Genomic DNA, 21306 nt, shown 5'->3' on the forward strand with positions numbered 1-21306 from the left:
ATTGAATTAAATAGATTGGAGTTAAACTAAACTGATCTGAAATGAATTGTTTATAACAGAAGGAAATTAAGAATTGAATTGAATTAAATAGATTGGAGTTAAACTAAACTGAGCTAAAATAAATTGTTTATGAGATGAAGAAATATGAAAATGAAATGAATTAAAATTAAGGTGAAGAGAAGAGGGACGTAAGACAATATTAAAAGAATCAAGTACATATGCAATCATCAAGAAAAGCAAAAAGGTATGTTGTTGGCATCACGACTTGTTTTTCTATTTGAACCCATTTTACAGTGGCATATTTTCCACTCTTAAGAATCCCCCAATTACTTGCTCTCCAAATTACTTCCTCTCCAAATTTGCTCTGCAAAACCGCCTTCACTTTCTCCTCTCCGATGACAAACCAACCACGACCTGCCACCGGCTATCCGGCCCCACCCCAAAACGGTTACCCACCACCGCCACAACCACAATCCAACTACTATTACCCAAATTATAACCACAACGCGCAGCAAGCATACTACCCTGCTCCACCACGCGCCACCTTCTTCCGGCGCTTCTTCGCGGCACTCATCGCTGTTTTCATCATTTTGGGCGTCATTCTCCTCATCGTATGGCTCGTGCTCCGCCCTCGCGTCCCGTCTTTTAGCGTCGATTCTCTGACTCTGACCTCCCTCAACACCTCCACCTCTCCTTCCCAAATCTCCGGCACTTGGTCCCTCCACTTCTCCGTCGCTAACCCTAACCACAAACTCCATGTCTACTACGACGAAATCGAGGCTCGTTTGTTCTACCGAAACTCGTTGCTTTCTCAGAATCAACTCCCGCCGTTCGATCAGGGCACCAAGAGTATAACTACCATGGATGCTCATCTCGCAGCTTCCTCTGCTTACCTTAATTCGGATTTGGTGAACAAATTGAAGGATGATCGTTCAAGTGGTAGCGTCAAATTCGATCTTCAAATGATGGCGGTTGTGAGGTTTAAGGCCGGCGGTTGGAGAGCTCGAAGACGGTTTCTTAGGGTTTTCTGTGATGATTTAACTGTTTCATTTTCATCCAATTCTACCAAGGGGAATTTATCAGGTGGGCCCAGACGCTGTTCTGTTGGAATCTGATACTGGTTCTTCTTCATCTTCTTCTTTGCTATTAATTGGCTGTACATGAATCATGAAACAGAGTTTCGGTATGACACCCACTAAAATCATAGGCATTTTGATTGTTGTAGCTTTTTGTTATTTTATTTATGTTTTTAGTGTTTCACTGTTTCTGTAGATAGAGATGGTAACTGGTAACTAATTATGTACACTTATGAATTGTATATTATTATGCCCTGTGAAAAACCTAATGTCATGCTCAATTACTTACTGATTTAAGAAGAGGATAAGAAAGAAATATAAATAAAGCGCTTTGTAAAGTGAAAGACTTTGTATATCTTTTAATGTTAAGTTAATTGCAAATGACAATGGCGCCTCCATTTTGTTGAGTCATTATCAACTTCTCTATCAAAGTTTTATGACAATAGAGCATTGCAGTTGCCTTTTTTGTTTGGTTATGGTGGAGTACAGGTATTTCTATTGAGGTTATACAATTACAAGTATTTATAAATACTAGTATAATACTATAATTAAGAATATAATGGAATGATTAGTAATTGGCAGCTTAATGTGTGCAGGATTATATTTTTTCTTCTCATAAACAATTGCAAGTGCTTATAATTTTCTTCCATTATAATTGTAGTGTGTGGCATGTCATTATATGCTTTTGAGTTTTGATTATGTTGTTAGGACTTAGGAGAAAGTTTTGTTTCTTCTGAAGTATTAGCTTTTTTGAGATGGACTCTCATTTCTATGTTAGAATTTGGAAAGGAGGCCAGATATATTATATTAGAGATAAATGGTAGAATGATATACATACAGTCATACACAGACAATACTAAGAACAACAGTTATAAGGAGCAGTATAGATTCTCCATGCTTCTCATCTTTGCGGTTCTATAGAGAACATAACATGCCATAGGATTGTTGTGGCCTATAATATTTGATATTAGTGAAAGAGGGTAGAGGAAATAAGGAACTTGCTTGTGAATGTGATGTTCTCGGTGTCTTACAAGAAAGCAGAGAAATTACGTCGTATATGTCTAGGGATCATAGTATTTGGGAACTATCATTTGCACTTTGTATGGAATAAGTTGTCTATATGAGTTTTCATTGAAGACATAGCTCAATTAGGCAAATTAGCTGGTGTTGCTAATCATGGGTAAGCTGGTAGCTTTTGCGTGCAAACTTTTTTGTCCACCAAGTAATTTCTAAAAATCTAAATAAAAATACTATTGTAAAATATACTCTTAATATCCACTTATAATAGGAATATAGGATTAATATAAATACAAACTAAAGTTTTAAGCCTTGCAAGTTGCAATCGTTTTACTTGTAGATTATGTGGAATGTGGTTGATGTGCGCCCCTTTATCTTATTGAGATTAATTGTTAAGTGTAGGAGGGCTTAATTCGTCATATAGAATGTAGTTGCACAAAACCTGGTATATAGATATAGGTCAAGATAATGTTATCAATGGATTAGAAAATTCCAAGAAAATTATTGGGTGAAGAAATAATGCCCCCTGCTGCCCTGCATCATTGCATGCTCTATCTTCTGTACAATAAGAACCAGAGTTTAAGGGTTTTGTTAAGGTTTTTCGGTTTTTCTATATTTGGCAAATATATACTCCGTATTTAAGTATGGATTTTCTGAAATTAATCTGAGCTACTCTGTTCTGCATATATCTTCCACTGTAACATACAAATACCATATGTTTGCTAAGATTACAAGCGTGTCCTTTGGTGCTAAATTTCCATGAGATTCAGTTTTCCTAACCTGCAAGTCTGCAACAAGGACTTGTTCTTTGGCATCTCAAACTAAACACGCTTTTGAAAAGAATCAAAGAATATTGCATTTGGGTAACTTGGCATCTGGTTTAGCCTTTCATCCCTAAATATATATTTTGTGACCCTTTGTTTATTGTTTCAATTCCATTGTCCTCGCCACACCTGCCTATATCCAACATATTAACCTCTAACCTTCCATTTCATAGGCCCTTTGCAACCTCTCGTTGTTGTTGTGTTAATATACCTTTATTGTTTTATTAAATTCACTTGAGAAAAGTTAAAGAGCTCTTCATATATAGAGTGTAGATTGTAAAAATGGGATCAGAATTATCCACCATTAAAACAATTGACGAAAAAATTAAAGAACTTGATAAACAACTTTCTTCTACCAAGGTTGAGGCCTCGTCTACAAAGGCCAGTTTGGAAGCCTCAAAAAAGGAGGTAGAAAAGCTCAAAGCACAAATTGCAGCTCGTGAAAAGGTTCGACAGGACATGGAAATGAAATTAGGGAAGGCGATAGATCTTGAGAAACAACTTTCTTCTACCAAGACAGAGGCGTTATCTGCCAAAGCTAGTTTTGAAGCTTCGCAGAAGGAAGTCTTAGACCTAAAAGAGCAGTTTCTAGCTTGTAAAAAGGTCCAGGAGGATACTGAAACGAAATTGCGTGAAGCGAGTGATCAACTTTCTTCAATGGAATCTGAACTACAAATTAACAAGGATGAGTTGGAGTCGTCTAAAAAAGAGTTAAAAGAGCTCCAAGAGCAAGTCTCTACTTGTGTTAAGGAATTACAAAGCATGGAAGTGCAATTAAAAAAGGTGCAACATCAACTTTCTTTGACTACTTTTGAGTTACAATCCACCACGATCCAGTTAGATCCTTCAGAGGAAAGAGCCATGGAGCTTGAGGAACAACTTTCCACTTGCAAGAAGGAAATTGAAGACCTGCAAACAAGATACCAAATTATAGAGGATCATTTCTACGCAGTCAAATCCGAGTTAGAATCCGCTAAGATTGAGCTAGAGTCCTCGAACAAAAGAATGAAAGAGCTTGAGTATGAGCTTTCTTCGTATGTGAAGGAGAAGGAAGATAAGGTTGTAGAGTTCGGAAAGATACAAAATGAACATTCATCAATTATGGTTGAATTGGACTCTACTAAAAGTCAATTAATAACTTCTGAAGATAAGGTGATACAACTTGAGGAGCTGAAAAAGGTGCAAGATCAACTCTGTTTGACCGTTGATGAGTTACAATCTGCAAAACTCATGTTGGAGTTCTCTAAACAAAAGTTTGAGGAGCTGAAGGATCAATATAGTGTTTGCAAGATGGAATTACAAAAGAAGGAAGCAAAAAGGCAAAGGTTATCAGATTATCTTTGTTCCATTGATTCTCAAGTCAAGTTAACTGATCCAAATTCTGATGGAGTAGAAATTTCTATGTTAACGACTGAGATAGACATCAGCCTCGACTATTCAGAACCCATGCAACAAAGTGAAGGTGAATATGGCAACTTGTGCGGTATAAGAAACGACCATGAAGATGAAGAAACCTTTGAAGATGAGAAGGGTTTAAGAATTGACCATGAAGATGTCGACGAAAACTTTGAGGACAAGAAGGGTCTAAGAAATGACCACGAAGATGTAGAAGAAGAGGACGAGAAGGGTATAAGAAATGACCATGAAGATGAAGAAAACTTTGAAGACAAGAAGGGTGTTGAAACAAGTGAAAATGAGTAATTGTTGGAGAAATACCATTGAAATTATCCTACTCTAACTATTTATAAAACAATGATCCAAGGACAGTGGATACGATAATAAATCCTTGTGTATATGCTATTAATTAATCCCTCAATGCATGTACGTAAACTTGGGCTTAACTGCATATTAGAGTATACAATTATACAATACATCCTAAACCACAAGCTTGGGCTTAAGTATACAAGACTAGTTACACAACTAATGTAATGTTTATGCAAGCCCATATAACTTAAAATTAAAACTAAGGCAGCCTATGAATAATCCCAACAAAACCACTATGAATTGCATTCCTCTTTCATATCATTAAAATCCGTACACACCAAAGTATCCATTCACTCATTCCAGCTTTTGTTTTTCATTGTCAAGGTTTAAGAAGGATGTTGATTGTTTAACCATACGGGCCACACACGCACATCTGAATTTGCCTTTGTGCTTTGCTACTTCACATCTTTCGTTTAGAGACACACAGACAACTGTTGTTCTATGTAACACATGATTTAGTGATAATTTCATGTCTAAGCTAGACTATAAGTTGTTGATCAATACAAAGTATAATGGACTTACTTGCTGCTATTACTTCGTATTAAACAAATGTAATAGCATACTCCGCAATAAGTGTATGCAATTCATCTGGTTTATGCTTTAATGATGATTGTAAATTGTACTCCTTAGCTTGTAATTTTTTATATTCCTAGACTAGATGGTTGAAAAGAAGGTTATTAAATGTACTGAGTATTTTTGTAAGTAGCCTATAGTGTTTGTCTTGTTATGTGAGTCACGAATGTAATAGCCCCGGCTAGGCAGCTTTTACAAAATGAATAAAGAGCTTTTTGGTTAAGGCCCTTACTTCTAAGCTTTACCTTAATCATCTAATTTAAGCACTACACTTTTCAGTGCACAAACAAAAAGGGAGCTGCAGTAACACCATTACTAGTAAAGTAATGGTTGTGCTCTTTTCTTTTATTTAATGTAACAATTGTTTCCTTAATGCATCAAACATCTCCACTCGTCTTTCCAATAATTTTCATATGATATTTGAACAAATCCTTATAAAAGCATTAAACAATAAACGGTGATTATCAAATAACAGTAATAAAATTTCATTCCAGATTAATGCCTCTATTATTGGTTAAAGATTAATTGGAATACTGATGAAATTTCTGTTTTTTACTCGTATGACTTGTTAAATGGTGACCAATGATAACATTTAATGCCCACATGAGTCATCAATACTACTAAAAAACGACTGCTCAAGTACTCAGTGTCTGCTACTCGTACAACAATATATCAATTTGACAATTTGTACTAAAGCTTTTTAATTTTACAAAATTGTAAATAGACCGTTTATAATGATAAGGTGGTCTTACACGAATAACTCTCCTTTAATTTTGTAATCTTTCAAAAAGAAAATATATAAAAAAAAAAAAAAAAAATCATGTATATAAGATTTTCCGTGTATGAAGTTGAAATTATTAAGCCTAATGATTTGTATCTATTGACAGTGTATGTGGACTTGTGGAGTATATGGTAAATAGGGCCAGACTTAAAAATATACATAAACTCTACATTCCTTTTATTTTGTGACCAAAAAAAAAAAAATATCTACCAAACTTTCCCCAATCATATTCTCCTTTGGCCTTCCTTCAGCTAAAACTCGAATAATTTTCCATTACTCGGTTTAATTTTAAAATGAAGAAAAGGAAATCATTATTTGCTGCTTCTCTTTTTTGGTAGAGAATGGCAACTTTTTTTTCTTTTTATTTGTTTGAAATAGAGAATGGCACTTGTTTGAGCCGACATAAAGCACAAGTGCACAATATGCCACCACCGCTACAAACCCATTGCATGCACTATGAATTATGATGGTATGCCCTACGGGCTACGGAGTTTAAGCAAAGCACATCTTTATAGTTTAATCTAACAACCTTGTATAAATAATTAAATAGGCAATTACGCATAATTGTGAATATAGTCATCCTAAAAAATTAAAAAATTAAATAAAAATAGAATACGGTCATCCTTCCACTAAAACACTGAACGAATGGAATCAAATTAGAAGCCGCGGCCCACAATATTAAAAAAGGTCGGTGTATACATGTTGACACATATTGTCAACAAAAATTCAATTAATAGAATGGACTAATGTCGTTTATAATAATAATAATAATAATAATAATAATAATAATAATAATACATAATATGATGATAATAATGGTGATAATGATATGACTCGCATCCACTTGGTTAAGTATTAGTCCAAATGCCTAGACGGGTAGACGTAGAAAGTATGAAAATATAGAGTCCAACGGTGATAAGATGATCCATTGCATCCCCACATGCCCAACATTTTCCGCCACTATACTCACATGGCCTAGTGACATCTACACACTACACTACATTTTAATTGTCTTCACTCACTATTTCGATATACTATGATACTATGTACCATATACTATTATTCTTTGGCTAATTAACATGTACTCGTTACTCGTACATGTAGTGGCATAAAAATTTATGGATAACCATCTACCCATCACACTCTTTAAATGCATGGTTGTTAAATTTCTTAGTTATTATAAATTGTTATTATTTGTCAACTTAAATAATCAATATTTTTAACTTTGTATTTTACAGCGTTATCGAGCATTATTATTGTATATGAACGGACTTTTAATATCATGATACCTATTTTATATATTAAAAAAAATATATATAGCTTGGTACTCCTTCCATTTGCAATTTCTGCTGTGTTACTACGTTTATTTATTGTAAATTAATTTATTACTTCCTTAAACTTAATATGTACAATACTGTGTAATACATATTTTATATAGGGCCAAATTAGAAAATAACACCTGCTAAAGACCCCGATTTTGTTTTTAACACCTGTTAAAAAAAAAAGTTTAATTATAACACCTTCAAAAATCCCAAAATTTTGGTTTCACCACCCACTAACAGATTTTTGGATGGAAACCGTTAGTGGGGCCACCATGTACACGTGTCAGTTGTTAATTAGTTTTAAAAAAAAATTTTAAAAAAAAAAAAAAAACCTAACCCCCTAACTCAGCCAGCCACCGCACCGGCACCACCTGCGGCCAGCCACAAACGGTGGCCTTCTCCCCTGCCTACCCCATAACCAACCAACCACCAACCACCGACCACCAGCCATCGATTTTCGCCGCCGAACCACCTCTAACACCGGAAATCGGCTCCCCCACCCTTAACCCACCTCGAAAACCGCTATCATCCTTCACAAAGCCGCCAAAGTACGGTTCCCCTCCCCAACGCAACCCCCTTAAATGGACCTCCTCCCTTCCCGCACCGCCGAAACCGGCGCCCCCTCCCTTCCCACACCACTGAAACCGGCTCCCCTTCCTTTCCCTCAACCCAGAAACCGACCTCTTCCCTTCCCACCTTCGAAAACGGTCCCAAGCTCCCGATGACTAAGGTTTCTGGGCTAGGTTGGGGTGGGGGAAGCAAGGGAGGTGTCGGAAATTGGTGATTGGCGCCGGAAATTGGGAATCAGGGTAGGAAATAGGGAAGGGGAAGGGAAGAGGCGACTGGCCGCAGGTGGTGCCGGTGCGGTGGCTGGCTCGATTAGGGGGTTAGGTTTTTTTTTAAAAAATTTTTTTTTTAAACTAATTAACAACTGACACGTGTACATGGTGGCCCCACTAACGGTTTCCATCCAAAAATCTGTTAGTGGGTGGTGAAACCAAAATTTTGGGATTTTTGGAGGTGTTATAATTAAACTTTTTTTTTTAACAGGTGTTAAAAACAAAATCGGGGTCTTTAGCAGGTGTTATTTTCTAATTAAACCTTTATATAGTTTGTCCTTAAAACCTAGTGATGCTATAATCAATTTTTCACCATTACAATCAAATTGAGGGTTCTCTGAAGAAAACACTTTCAAATGAAGAATATTTATTTTTATGCTGATTAATACCTAATATGATTTATCACCTGAAAAATCTACCTAAAACCAATCCAATTAGATTGTCCATTCTACATGCATGGATCCTCATTGTGAGCATTGGAGAAAATTTATCCATTTGAGTAGCTAGGTTAATGGAGCAATGGTGTCACTAATAAAACATGAAAAGGGGGATTAAAGTAGTTTGTTATTTGTTTTAATGAAAAAGAAAGTGGCTTGTTTTAAAAGAAACTTTGTATGTAATATAAAGCTATTTTTTGACAAATTAAAATAATTGTTTATATGTGTTAAATATAATTAAGGTGTGAGATTAAAGTACTCTTATATCCTAAACTTACTTTAAGCCCCTCACTTATCCCCATTCCCCACACAACAATATCAAAAAAATAAACGAGTTTCACCTAACGCGTCAAGACACTCCTACATACATGATACAAGTACATTCACATACACTCCTTTTGCAAAAAAACTCCTCCACAAAACAAACTCTCACCCTCCCACCCACCCCATTCCACTCTCAATTTCCTCTCTCTCTTTCTTCCACTCTTTACTACGGAGTAGTAGTATATATCTTCATCCTCCTTACTTCCCACAAAACCTTTTAATTTCTTCTCTTTGAATTCTCCTCTTATTTAATCCAAAAAAGAAAAGAAAAGAAAAGATGACATCAAAAGACTGCGGCCACGACGATGACGATCGGAAGGGAGCATTCCATCGTCTAATAGGAGGCATCTTAACCTTCATAGTCCTATTCCTCTTGGTCGTGTTCATAATATGGCTAGTCCTACGCCCCACCAAACCAAGGTTTGTACTCCAAGATGCGACTGTCTACGCCTTCAACGTGACCGCACCAAACCTTCTAACGGCTACCTTCCAAGTGACCCTTTCATCCCGCAACCCAAACGAGCGCATCGGAGTCTACTACGAGCGCTTAGATGTACACGCGTCCTACCGCAACCAGCAGATCACACTACCAACGAGGATGCCGTACACATACCAAGGTCATAAAGATGTCACTATTTGGTCTCCCTTTCTTTACGGCAACAATGTTCCCATTGCTCCTTTCTTAGGCGTGGCCTTACAACAAGATCAGAACGCCGGTTTTGTTATCATTAACGTTAAGGTTAATGGCCGTGTTAAGTGGAAGGTTGGCACTTGGGTTTCCGGAAGATATCATTTGAATGCTAATTGTCCTGCTTATCTCTCTTTTGGTAACAACAATAACAAAGGTAACGCCTTTAATAATATTGGTTCTGCTATTAAGTTTCAGATTTCTAGTAGCTGTCACGTTGATGTCGCTATTTAATTCACCCAAACCCGCTCGGGCTCAGTCGGGTCGGATCGGGTCCCCACACATCATCAATTGTACCAGTACCACCTTTTTTCCAGTTGTTACCACGACTATTGTTTAGCTAGCTACTCTTCCATCATAGTAGTACGTACTTGGTGTTAATTATTAATTAGCTTGTGTAATTTTTACTCTTTTATACGATTTATCTTTTTTTTTTTTTCTTTTTAAAATAATTGTGGCTTGGTAATTACAGCTAGCTAATAAGAACAATTTAAAGTAATTTGTAAATGTTATTGATGATCAGATCATTAATAAGTTCATTACTCACATTATTATAGTCTCAATTATATTATACATACATATATAGCCAATAATGCATATTGTCTTGTAATAAAGTGATGAAAGGAAAAAGGAAAGGCGTATGGGACTATGATACTTTGGGTTTTTGATTGGATAGGGGTGTGCATGTGAGCCGCTCATTCATTTCTATTGTCATAGTGATTTCTCTTTTGGCTTTATGGCATTGTCACGATTTTCTTCTTCTTCTTTTTATTTTTTTCCCAAACGAAAAGGCCAAGAAAGCGAAAAACACTAACACAAGAGTAGTTATCAGTGTAGAGTTTATAGGGTTGGAAATTGAGTCATTTCCTTAGTTCACATTAATTAGGCTTCGTTTATTAGTTTCACGTTACTCCTTGTTATATTAGGCCACCCCCATGTTATATGCACTTATTCTTTACCTGTATTTGTTACTCTGTACTTGTATTATATTATATAATCATTAATCGATCAATGTCAATTACATGTATAGTAAAAAAAAAAACAACTGTCTTTTGTAATGTCCACGTATCCATTCCCACCATAGAAATAAAAATCCTCTGATGAATTTTGGAGTACGACAATAATTGAAATTTATGGTCTGATCCACATAATTATTACTGCATAAGAAAAGTACTCCGTAACTTATAACATCTGCCTCCTTCTATGTTTCTTTAATTTAATGAAACTATAGAGGTTAAAACTTAAAACCATCCTTGAGAATGTTGTGATACTTGAAGTTAGTTTTATACTTGATGCATAAATAAAAAATAATCGTAAATGGTATAATTGCATAAGTAGCCAAAATTTGAAATGGCTCATTACTCCGCCAACTTACTTGACTTGTTATAGTGAGTGTCGGCAATATGTGAAGAGAGAGAGAATAGTAATTAGTAAAAGGATCCTTAAATAATAAAGTAATGAATAATAATGATTAGGTGAAGCTTCCTTGCAGTAACATATACGAGTAGTAGTCGATGATGTATGTATGAATTGGTCCTATCATTAATAGAGTATTGTCTTTGTGAATCATTGCATGTGCTTCCCATTTCTATATATCATCAACACCGATCCCTAACCTTGTTTTTTTTTCTTATTAATTTTTACTAATTAATGATCCTGGTTATTACTTTAAAGTAACAGTCCAATTGATTAAATATTACAGCTAAGCTAATTATCATATCATATATATGGGATTACAACTAACGACGACTCCAATTCAAATGAAAACAACGTGGTAATTAGATCCGTATCCATGGGATCGTGTTCCTTGCTCTCTTGACATTCATAACGCCTTCTGGGTCTCCAACCTTTCTAGATGCTCTCATGTTGCTCTTATTCTATTTTTCTATCTACATTATTTCATAAAAATGGACATAATAAATTGCATGTTGGACTGATCGAATGAAGTACGTGTAAGTGTAACTACTGTCAAAATTATTACCACCGTGCATCACTAATAATCTGTGTATTTGTAATTGTAAAATGACAAACTTTTAAATAAAACGAATGTTCAGTAAATTACTGAACATCCGTTATAAAGTGACTATAAAATGTGCAAAAGTTACACTAAAATGCACAAAAGTTACCCTAACATATTTAAGAGTTATTTATGCTTCATTGATAAATTTGACAAAAGTGACACTAAATTTGACAAAAGTGACACTAAATCTGACAAAAGTGTACCCGATGTACACTAAATTACTGAAAACCGGGTGTATACAAAAGTTTTCCAAAATAGATTGGTTTGATTCAACAACTTTGATGGATGATCTACACTACTTAATGACACATACATCAATTAAGAAGAATAAGTAAATTAGTTAAGTATACAATTTTGAATGTAAATGAATTAACCATTATTAACTTGATCTGATCTAATAAGTAATATCCTTTATTTAATTATGTTAATTAGGTTATGTATGATGATAACTTAGTCATATCACTCATATGAAAGCATTGTGTTAAGCCTAATGTCAAATAAAGTTGATTGATTCATTGAGAATGTTGAATTAAGATGTATAGTAGGCTAGACAACCATAATGTTAGGTGGTGTGTAACTTCATCCCACATGGATGACAAATGAATTGACACAACAATTAGAGTCGGGTGTGCCAAATTCAGATTTTAAGAGTACTAGTGAAGCAAACGCACTTACGCACCTACTAAATATAGTAAAAATTGGTAAAAACAAAAGAGATCACAATTGTAAATTTCCACCTCTTTAATCGTGGGAGAAAGAAAGAATGTTAAATTCCACGTACGTTGGGCCGCCGGGGTTTAAGGAAAACAAATAATATGATGGAATGAATATGTAGTAGTGTGGATTAGTAAGTATGAACATGACTAAACGGTGAACGTGTGTGATGATAGATGGACGAGATTTGATGATGATTAGCTCTCTCTCTCTCTCTCTCTCTCTCTCTCTCTATATATATATATATATATATATATATATATATATATATATATATATAAAATAATAATAATAATAATAATAATAATTAATTAAATACTATAGGAAGTAATAGTGATTCTATGTGGTAAACCACAAGAGTGTTACCATTTGGCTGCATTCAAATCATTCAAGTTAGGTGAGGTGCTCTCTTTTTCTCTGCCTCGTCCTTGCAAATACTCCTTTCTACTTTTCCAATCACCACTTGCCATCTTTTTCGCACCAAATTCATCAAACTAACACTTTTTGCTCGTTGCTAGTACATCGTTATTTTTTAAAAAATTAGGGAAAACATATATTAGGAGAGCCTCTTTACAATGGATCACATAGTCAATTAGTCATTGAATAATAACGTGATGTATATAGTTTGTACATTAAAATTTACAAGTAATTATCTATTCGTATCTCTCTTATAAGATGGAAATGTCAATTATTTATATTACCTTCATTCACATATATTTCTATGTAGCGTAGTATAATAGATGTAAAACATCCTATAAGCTTTTATAAACACATCTCATAGATCTAAAATAGAAACTTAATTAAGACATGTAGACTAACCCCATAATCCATATCACAATACAAGTAAGTATGGTAATAGTAGGATAACTAAGTTAATTTTAAAAATTTTACATGTAAACAAAAAGTGAGATGGGCAATTAATGTAACACTATAGAAAATAAGTGAAAGTTAAGAAAATGAATTTTGCTTAAGGCCCCGTTTAGTTTAATGTAAAATATTTTTAATGAAAAATTAGTTTTCATGGAAAACATTTTTTCAAGGAAAACACAATTGCAAATTAGTTTTCCTTTGTTTGGTTGCATATAAGAAAAGTCCAAGAAAAATAAAAAAAATAAGAGTGGAAATGTAAGGATGATGAGAGGTAAGTAAAAAAAAGAGGTAAGGAGGAGAGAGGAAAATATGGCTTCCCTTGTTTTGGGAAGGAAAATGTTTTCCATCATTAAGGATGGAATTTTCACCCTTTAAAAAATTGTTTTTCACGCCTTAACAAACCAAACAAAGAAAAATGGGAAAAAAAAATAGAAAATTCATTTTCCATGAAAACCTTTTACATTAAACCAAATATGGCCTAAATGCGACATACATAGCTAAAAGCAATAGGCCAAATTCATTCAAAAGGTTCCATGTTAAATGCGACACATCTACATCATTAAAAAATATAATTATTTGGTTTAAATTACATACCAAAAAAAAAAAGAAAAAAAAAAAGCCTGGATTATATTGTGATTAAATCTTCTTATAATAATACGTAGAATAGAGAGAGGCAATAATAAGAAAAGATAAAAAAAAATTAAAAAAAATAAAAAGTGTGGCCGAGGAAGGGATGGAATGCCGGGAAATGAGGTAACACAGTTTAGATTATAGTCTTACGTTAAGACAAAAGACCGGCACATAATACCACTCTCATATTAGAGTATTATGGAATACTCCGGACTGTATTAATTACTCTAGTTTATATTTATTTGATCTTTGACAGTTGACTTGATCAATTGACCCAACTAGCTTATTACGAGTACCAAATTGCAGATAACAAATAATCGAAAAATACTGTCCCAAAGAGTAAAAGTTATATACAAATGAATTTCAATTTGGGGTGTTTAAAGCTGATCCAAAAGGTCCACATTTTTGGTGTGCATGCATGAGCTTCACTATTCTGAAGCCCTCTTGTAGCTTCCTAACTTTGTACATTTATCGTTGTCCTTATTTTTACTAGGGTATCTTCGCAATTTCTAGGCTTAGCTTTCGCTTATGTACCGAAAAATATAATGATTGTTGCTCAAAAATATTCTTAGAGTCCTATTCTCACATTCGTTCGTTGGAATTCCTTTATTCTTACATATTAATCTTACTTGTCATACTTTGATTATGATAACCCGAATTTAACCCGCCTTGTTACTAACCTGACCTGAATTCAACCCAACCCGTTCCTAACCCGACCCGAATTTAACCCAACCTGTTACAAACCCGACCCGAAATCAACCCGACTTGTTATTGACCTGACCCAAATTCAACTCGACTTGTTATTGACCCGACCTGAATTTTACCAGACCTATTACTAACCCGATCCAAAAAATCAACCCGATCTGTTACTAACCCGACTCAAAATCAACACGACTTGTTATTGATCAATTCAACCCAAATTGTTCCTGACCCGATTTCAAATCACTTTAAATGTAATTTAAACCACCTTATTATTGTTGATCAAATCATTTTGTTTAAGGAGACCAAGTTGGTACAGGCCAACAAAAGAAAGGAGCATCATCCTCAAATTTAAGAGTTAAATATAGTACTACCTCCGCCCACGATTATCTGCAACATTTGTCATAAATGGATGCTTCTATTATCTACAACAAAAAATTTTCTTTCCTTTTTTAGTAAATTTTAAAGAGTAAATTGACCACCTTACCCTTACTTTATTTTTTAAAGTTTGTTTAACATCTAATAATTACACTTACTTACCAACTAATTACCACCTTAGCCCAGCCACTTTGCCGCCTCTATCACCAGACGAGCCCATATAACCAGCACCACCGCGACCAACTCCCATATCGCGCCCTATTCCCCAAATCGTCGCGACCAACCCCCAGATCGTCGCCCCATTCCCCAGATTGCCGCGACCAAACCCCCTACCCATTTTCGTCGCCAATAATCCACCACAACCACTAATCTAAATTCGTGAATCTCAGTGGTTTGAGTCTCGTGGGGCGGTTGCGTGGTGGTTTCGTGGTCTGAGTTCGTGGGGCGGTTGCGTGGCCTGAGTTCGTGGTGGGTTTCGATTCTAGATCTAGGGTCATGGGCTTCGTGGTGGATGTCGGTGGTCAGAGTTTGTGGGGTAGTTGCGTAAGTGGGGGTTGTGTGGTGTTTTGATGGTCTGAATTCTGTGGAGCTGTTGCGTGAGCGAGGGTTGCGTGGTGGTTTTGGTTGTATGAGTTCGGTGGTCTAAGTTCGGTGACTGGGGGTTGTGTGAGTGTTGGTGGTGAGGTGGTTCAGCGCCGCTGTGAGTGGTGGTAGTTCTCCCTTGCTTAATTGTGTTTTTTAATTTGGATTAATTATCCCTTCTCTCTCCTCCTAATTTTCAATAATCTTGTTTGAGAAATTTATCCTAGGAGTCCGCAAAAAGTGGGTTTGGTGCAAATAAACGTGGGCGGAGGTAGTATATATTTGTTGTATGGTCAAAGGATATAATTATCTTCTTAAATTATAAACTATATTTCCCTAATATATTGCCATATATATTATAGTCAAAGGAAATAATTAGCTTGATGAAAATGATAATTATCAATTTATAGTTAGTTGAACCCGAATATGACCTAACTTGGAAATGATCCAACCTGATTGTAACTAACAAATTATTGACTTGAACATAACCTAACTTGACTCCGAGAATGACCCGACTTGGAAATGACCCAACCTGATTATAACCCGCAAATTATTGGCTTGAACCGAACCCGATTTGAACCCGAGAATGACCCGAAATGACCCAACCTGATTATAATCCGCAAATTATTAACTTGAACTGAACCCGACTCAAACCTGAGAATGACCCGACTTGATTCTAACCCGCAAATTATTGACTGAACCGAACCCGATTATAACCTGAGAATTACCCTAACCGGTTTTAACCCGTGAAAACCCGAATAAAACCCGACCTATTTTTCAATCGATCCGAATGTAACCCGACCTGTTATTAACCCGACCAAAACCCGACACAAACCCGATAAGAAGTATGACCCGACTCAGGCATGAACAAACCCAAACCCGACCCGCATAGGTTATGGAATTAATCTGAATTGACCCGACCCAAGTTGACCCGACCCACTTTTACAGACCCAAACCCGATCTATTTACCTAAATTGACAGCTCTACCGAAAACATCAAAAATTTCACAAAAAGCGTGGATATTAGCCTTCAATTTTGGAATGTTTTTACTTTATTTCATCCGAAAATAAAAATTGGCTGAGTGGACCCATCCAATTTGCCTTTAAACGACCAATTTACAGGTTTACAACTTGCACCGATTTCATCAACTCAAGCGTACCACGAACATGTGTGACAACATATAATGATCATTTATGGTTCCAAAAGGCATTATATGACCCTGAGATGTACCCCTAAAAACTAAAGCCTTTGTGACACCGGGCCCAGAAACCTCCAAAATTTCTCAAAAAGCATTGATATTAGCCTTCAATTTTGGAATTTTTTGACTTATTTTCGTCCGATCCGGAAATAAAAATTGCCGAAATGTTTACCATGGTCCCAACACCCAATTTGTTTTTAAACGACCAATTACCGGTTTACAACTTGCACCGATTTCATTAACTCAAGCCTACCACAAACATTTATGACAACATATAATGATCATTTATGGTTCCAAACGACAATATATGAACCTGTGATGTATCCTTTAAAATCTAAATTCTTTTCAAAACCAGCCCTGAAACCTTCGAAATTTCTTAGATAGCATGGATATTAGCCTTTAATTTTGGATTTTTTTTACTTTTCGCGAGGAAATAAAAATTGTCGAAATGTTTACCATGGTCCCTAATACCGTCCGGGAGTCCCATTTGGTGGTTGGAACCATCCAATTTTCCTTTAAACGACCAATTTACCGGTTTACAACTTGCACCGATTTCATTATTAATTCCAGCCTACCACGAATATTTATAATAACTAATGATCATATATGGTTCAAAACGGCATTATATGACCCCGAAATATATCCCATAGAATTTCAAGACTTTTTGACACCGGCCTCCGAGACCTCCAAAATTTCTCAAAAAACGTGGATATTAGTCTTCAATTTTGGAATTTTTTTGACTTTTTTTTTCGCACAGAAATAAAAATTGCCAAAATATTTATCATGATCCCTAATACCCCCCAGGAAGTCCAATTGGGTGGATGGAACCATCAAATTTGCCTTTTAACGACCAATTTACCGGTTTACAACTTGCACTGATTTCATTAACTAAAGCCTACTACGAACATTTATGACAACAAATAATGATCATATATGGTTCCAAAAGACATTATATGACTCCGAGATGTATTCCCTAGAATTTTAAGACTTTTAGACACCGGGCCCCAAAACTCCAAATTTTTCAAAAAGCGTGGATATTCGCATTAAAATTTTAAATTTCTTACTTTTTTTCGCCCGAAAAAAAAAATTGACGAAATTTTTACTATGGTCCATAATACCCTCCAAGAGTCCAATCTGGTGGGTGTATCCATCCAGTTTGACTTTAAACTGTCAATTTACCGGTTTACAACTTGCACCGATTTCATTAACTCAAGCCTATGGCAAACATTTATGACAACATATAATGACCATAAATGGTTCCAAACGACATTATATGACCCCCTGATGTATCCCCAAAATTTCAATGCTTTTCGACAACTGGCCTCAAAACCTCCAAAATTTCTCAAAAAGCATGCACATTAGCCTTCAAATTTGGAATTTTTTGACTTTTTTCGCTCAAAAATAAAAATTGTCGAAATGTTTACCATGATCCCTAATACCCTTTGGGAGTCCAATTGGGTGGGTGGAACCATCCAATTTGCCTTTAAACGACCAATTTATCGGTTTACAACTTGCACCGATTTCATTAACTCAAGTCCACCACGAACATCTATGACAACATATAATGATCATTTATGGTTCCAAAAGGCATTATATGACCCTGAGATGTATCCCCTAAAATCTAAAGCCTTTGCGACACCGGGCCCAGAAACCTCCAAAATTTCTCAAAAAACATTGATATTAGCCTTCAATTTTGGAATTTTTTGACTTATTTTTGTCCGGAAATAAAAATTGCCGAAATGTTTACCATGGTCCCCAATAATCTTCGGGATTCCAATTGGGTGGGTGGAACCACCTAATTTGTTTTTATACGACCAATTTACCGGTTTACAACTTGCACCGATTTCATTAAATCAAGCCAACCACGAACATTTATGACAACATATAATGACCATAAATGGTTCCAAACGGCATTATATGACCCCGAGATGTATCCCCAAAATTTCAAGCCTTTTCGACACCAGGCCTCGAAACCTCCAAAATTTCTCAAAAAGCGTGGATATTAGTCTTCAATTTTGGAATTTTAGACTTTTTTCGCACGGTAATAAAAATTGCCGAAATATTTATCATGATCCCTAATAACCCCCAGAAGTCCAATTGGGTGGGTGAAACCATCCAATTTGCCTTTTAACGACCAATTTACCGGTTTATAACTTGCACTGGTCTCATTAACTAAAGCCCACCATGAACATTTATGACAACAAATAGTAATCATATATGGTTCCAAACGACATTATATGACCTTGAAATGCATTCCCTAGAATTTCAAGACTTTTTTACACCGGGCCTCGAAGACTCCAAATTTTTCAAAAAGCGTGGATGTTCACGTTGAATTTTTTCATTTTTGACTTTTTTCGCCAGGAAATGAAAATTGCCGAAATGTTTACTATGATCCATAATACCCTCCAGGAGTCCAATCTGGTGGGTGTATCCATCCAATTTGACTTTAAACTGCTAATTTACCGGTTTACAACTTGCACCGATTTCATTAAATCAAGCCTACCACGAACATTTATGACAACATATAATGACCATAAATGGTTCCAAACGGCATTATATGACCCTGAGATGTATCCCCAAAATTTCAAGGCTTTTCGACAACATGCCTCAAAACCTCCAAAATTTCTCAAAAAGCATGGACGTTACCTTTTGATTTTGGAATTTTTTTGACTTTTTCGCTCGAAAATAAAAATTGTCGAAATGTTTACCATGCTCCCTAATTTACTTCGGGAGCCCAATTGGGTGGGTGGAACCATCCAATTTGCCTTTAAACGACTAATTTACCGGTTTACAACTTGCACCGATTTCATTAACTCAAGCCTATCACGAACATCTATGACAAAATATAATGATCATATATGGTTCCAAACGACATTATATGTCCTCCAGATGTATTCCCTAAATTCTCGACAGCAGGCCCTGAAACCTCCAAAAATTTTCAAAAAGCGTGGACATGCCTTCAATTTTGGAAATTTTTGACTTTTTTTCGCCAGAAAATAAAAATTGCCAAAATTTTTACCCCCTAAACCATCCGGTAGTCCAATTGGGTGGGTGGAACCATCAAATTTGCCTTTAAACGGCCAATTTACCAGTTTACATTTTGCTCCGATTTCATTAACTCAAGCCTACCGCGAACACTTATGAAAACAAATAGTGATCATATATGGTTCCAAACTACAATATATGATCCTGAGATGTATTTTCTAGAATCTCAAGGTTTATATATACTGGGCCCCCAAAATCTCCAAAATTTCTCCAAAAGCATGGATATTAGTCTTAACTTTTGGAATTTTTAGACTGTTTTTTCGCCCGGAAATAATAATTGTCGAAATGTTTACCATGGTCCCTAATACCATTTGGGAGTCTAATTGGGTGGATGGAATTAGCCAATTTTCCTTTAAACGACCAATTTACCGGTTTATAACTTGCACCGATTTCATTAACTCAAGCCTACCACGAATATTTATGAAACAAATAATGATCATATATGGTTCCAAACGACATTAAATGATCCCAAGATGTATTCCCTAGAATTTCTAGCCTTTTCGACACCAAGCCCCGAAACCTCCATAATTTCTCAAAAAGCGTGGATATTAGCCTTCAATTTTGAAATTTTTTGATTTTTTTGGCCCTGAAATAAAAATTGCCGAAATGTTTACCATGGTCCCTAATACTCTCCTGGAGTCTAATTAAGTGGGTGGAACCATCCAATTTTCTTTTAATTGACAATTTACTGGTTTACAACTTGCATCGATTTTATTAATTCAAGCCTACCACGAACATTTATGACAACAAATGATGATCATATGTGGTTCCAAACGGAATTATATTACCCCGAGATGTATCCCATAAAATTTCAAGACTTTTCAAAACCGGGCCCCGAAACCTCTAAAATTTCTCAAAAAGCATGGATATTAGCCTTCAATTTTTGATTTTTTTGACTTTTTTTTCGCCCGGAAATAAAAATTGTCGAAATGTATATCATGGTCCCTAATACCCTCTGGGAGTCCAATAGGGTGTGTGGAACCATTCAATTTGATTTTAAACGGCCAATTTACCGGTTTATAACGACCAATTTAATTAACTTGCACCGAACCTAACTTGAACCGAAATTGACCAAAACCCGTTTTAACCCGTCAAAACCCGAATTTAACCCGACTTGTTATTAACCTGACCTGAATTCAACCCGACCCGTTTCTAACCCGACCTGAATTTAACCCAACCTGTTACAAACCCGACTTGTTATTGACTCGACCCGAATTTTACAATACCTTTTACTTACCCAACCCAAAAATTCAACCCGATCTGTTACTAACTCGACTCGAAATTAACACGACTTGTTATTGACCCGACCTCACTTCAACCCAAATTGTTCCTGACCCGATTTCAAATCACCTTAAATGCAATTTAGAACACCTTATTATTGTTAATCAAAGCATTTTGTCTTGAGAGACCAAGTCAGTCCAGGCCAGCAAAAGAAATATAAGAGCATCATCCTCAAATTTAAGAGTTAAATATAGTATATATTTGTTGTATACTTATATGGTCAAAGGAGAAAATTATCTTCCTA

At 35.6% G+C, this 21306-nt stretch overlaps 3 protein-coding genes across 3 annotated transcripts; all 3 read left to right on the forward strand.

Moving 5' to 3' along the window:
• Positions 1-237: 237 nt before the first annotated feature.
• LOC110683579 (NDR1/HIN1-like protein 10) lies at positions 238-1502 on the forward strand. Its single transcript, XM_021859981.1, has one exon. It carries the CDS (start codon positions 396-398, stop codon positions 1113-1115), a length of 720 nt encoding a protein of 239 aa, XP_021715673.1. The 5' UTR covers positions 238-395; the 3' UTR covers positions 1116-1502.
• Positions 1503-3199: 1697 nt separating this feature from the next.
• LOC110683327 (synaptonemal complex protein 1-like) lies at positions 3200-4618 on the forward strand. Its single transcript, XM_021859673.1, has one exon. The coding sequence runs from the start codon at positions 3200-3202 to the stop codon at positions 4616-4618; it is 1419 nt and encodes a 472-aa protein (XP_021715365.1).
• Positions 4619-8972: 4354 nt separating this feature from the next.
• Positions 8973-10318, forward strand: LOC110683581 (NDR1/HIN1-like protein 1). The gene has a single exon (XM_021859982.1). The coding sequence runs from the start codon at positions 9235-9237 to the stop codon at positions 9877-9879; it is 645 nt and encodes a 214-aa protein (XP_021715674.1). The 5' UTR covers positions 8973-9234; the 3' UTR covers positions 9880-10318.
• Positions 10319-21306: the final 10988 nt, after the last annotated feature.

Source organism: Chenopodium quinoa, unplaced genomic scaffold (assembly GCF_001683475.1).
Source record: "Chenopodium quinoa cultivar QQ74 unplaced genomic scaffold, ASM168347v1, whole genome shotgun sequence".
In the NCBI taxonomy this organism is placed as follows: domain Eukaryota; kingdom Viridiplantae; phylum Streptophyta; class Magnoliopsida; order Caryophyllales; family Amaranthaceae; genus Chenopodium; species Chenopodium quinoa.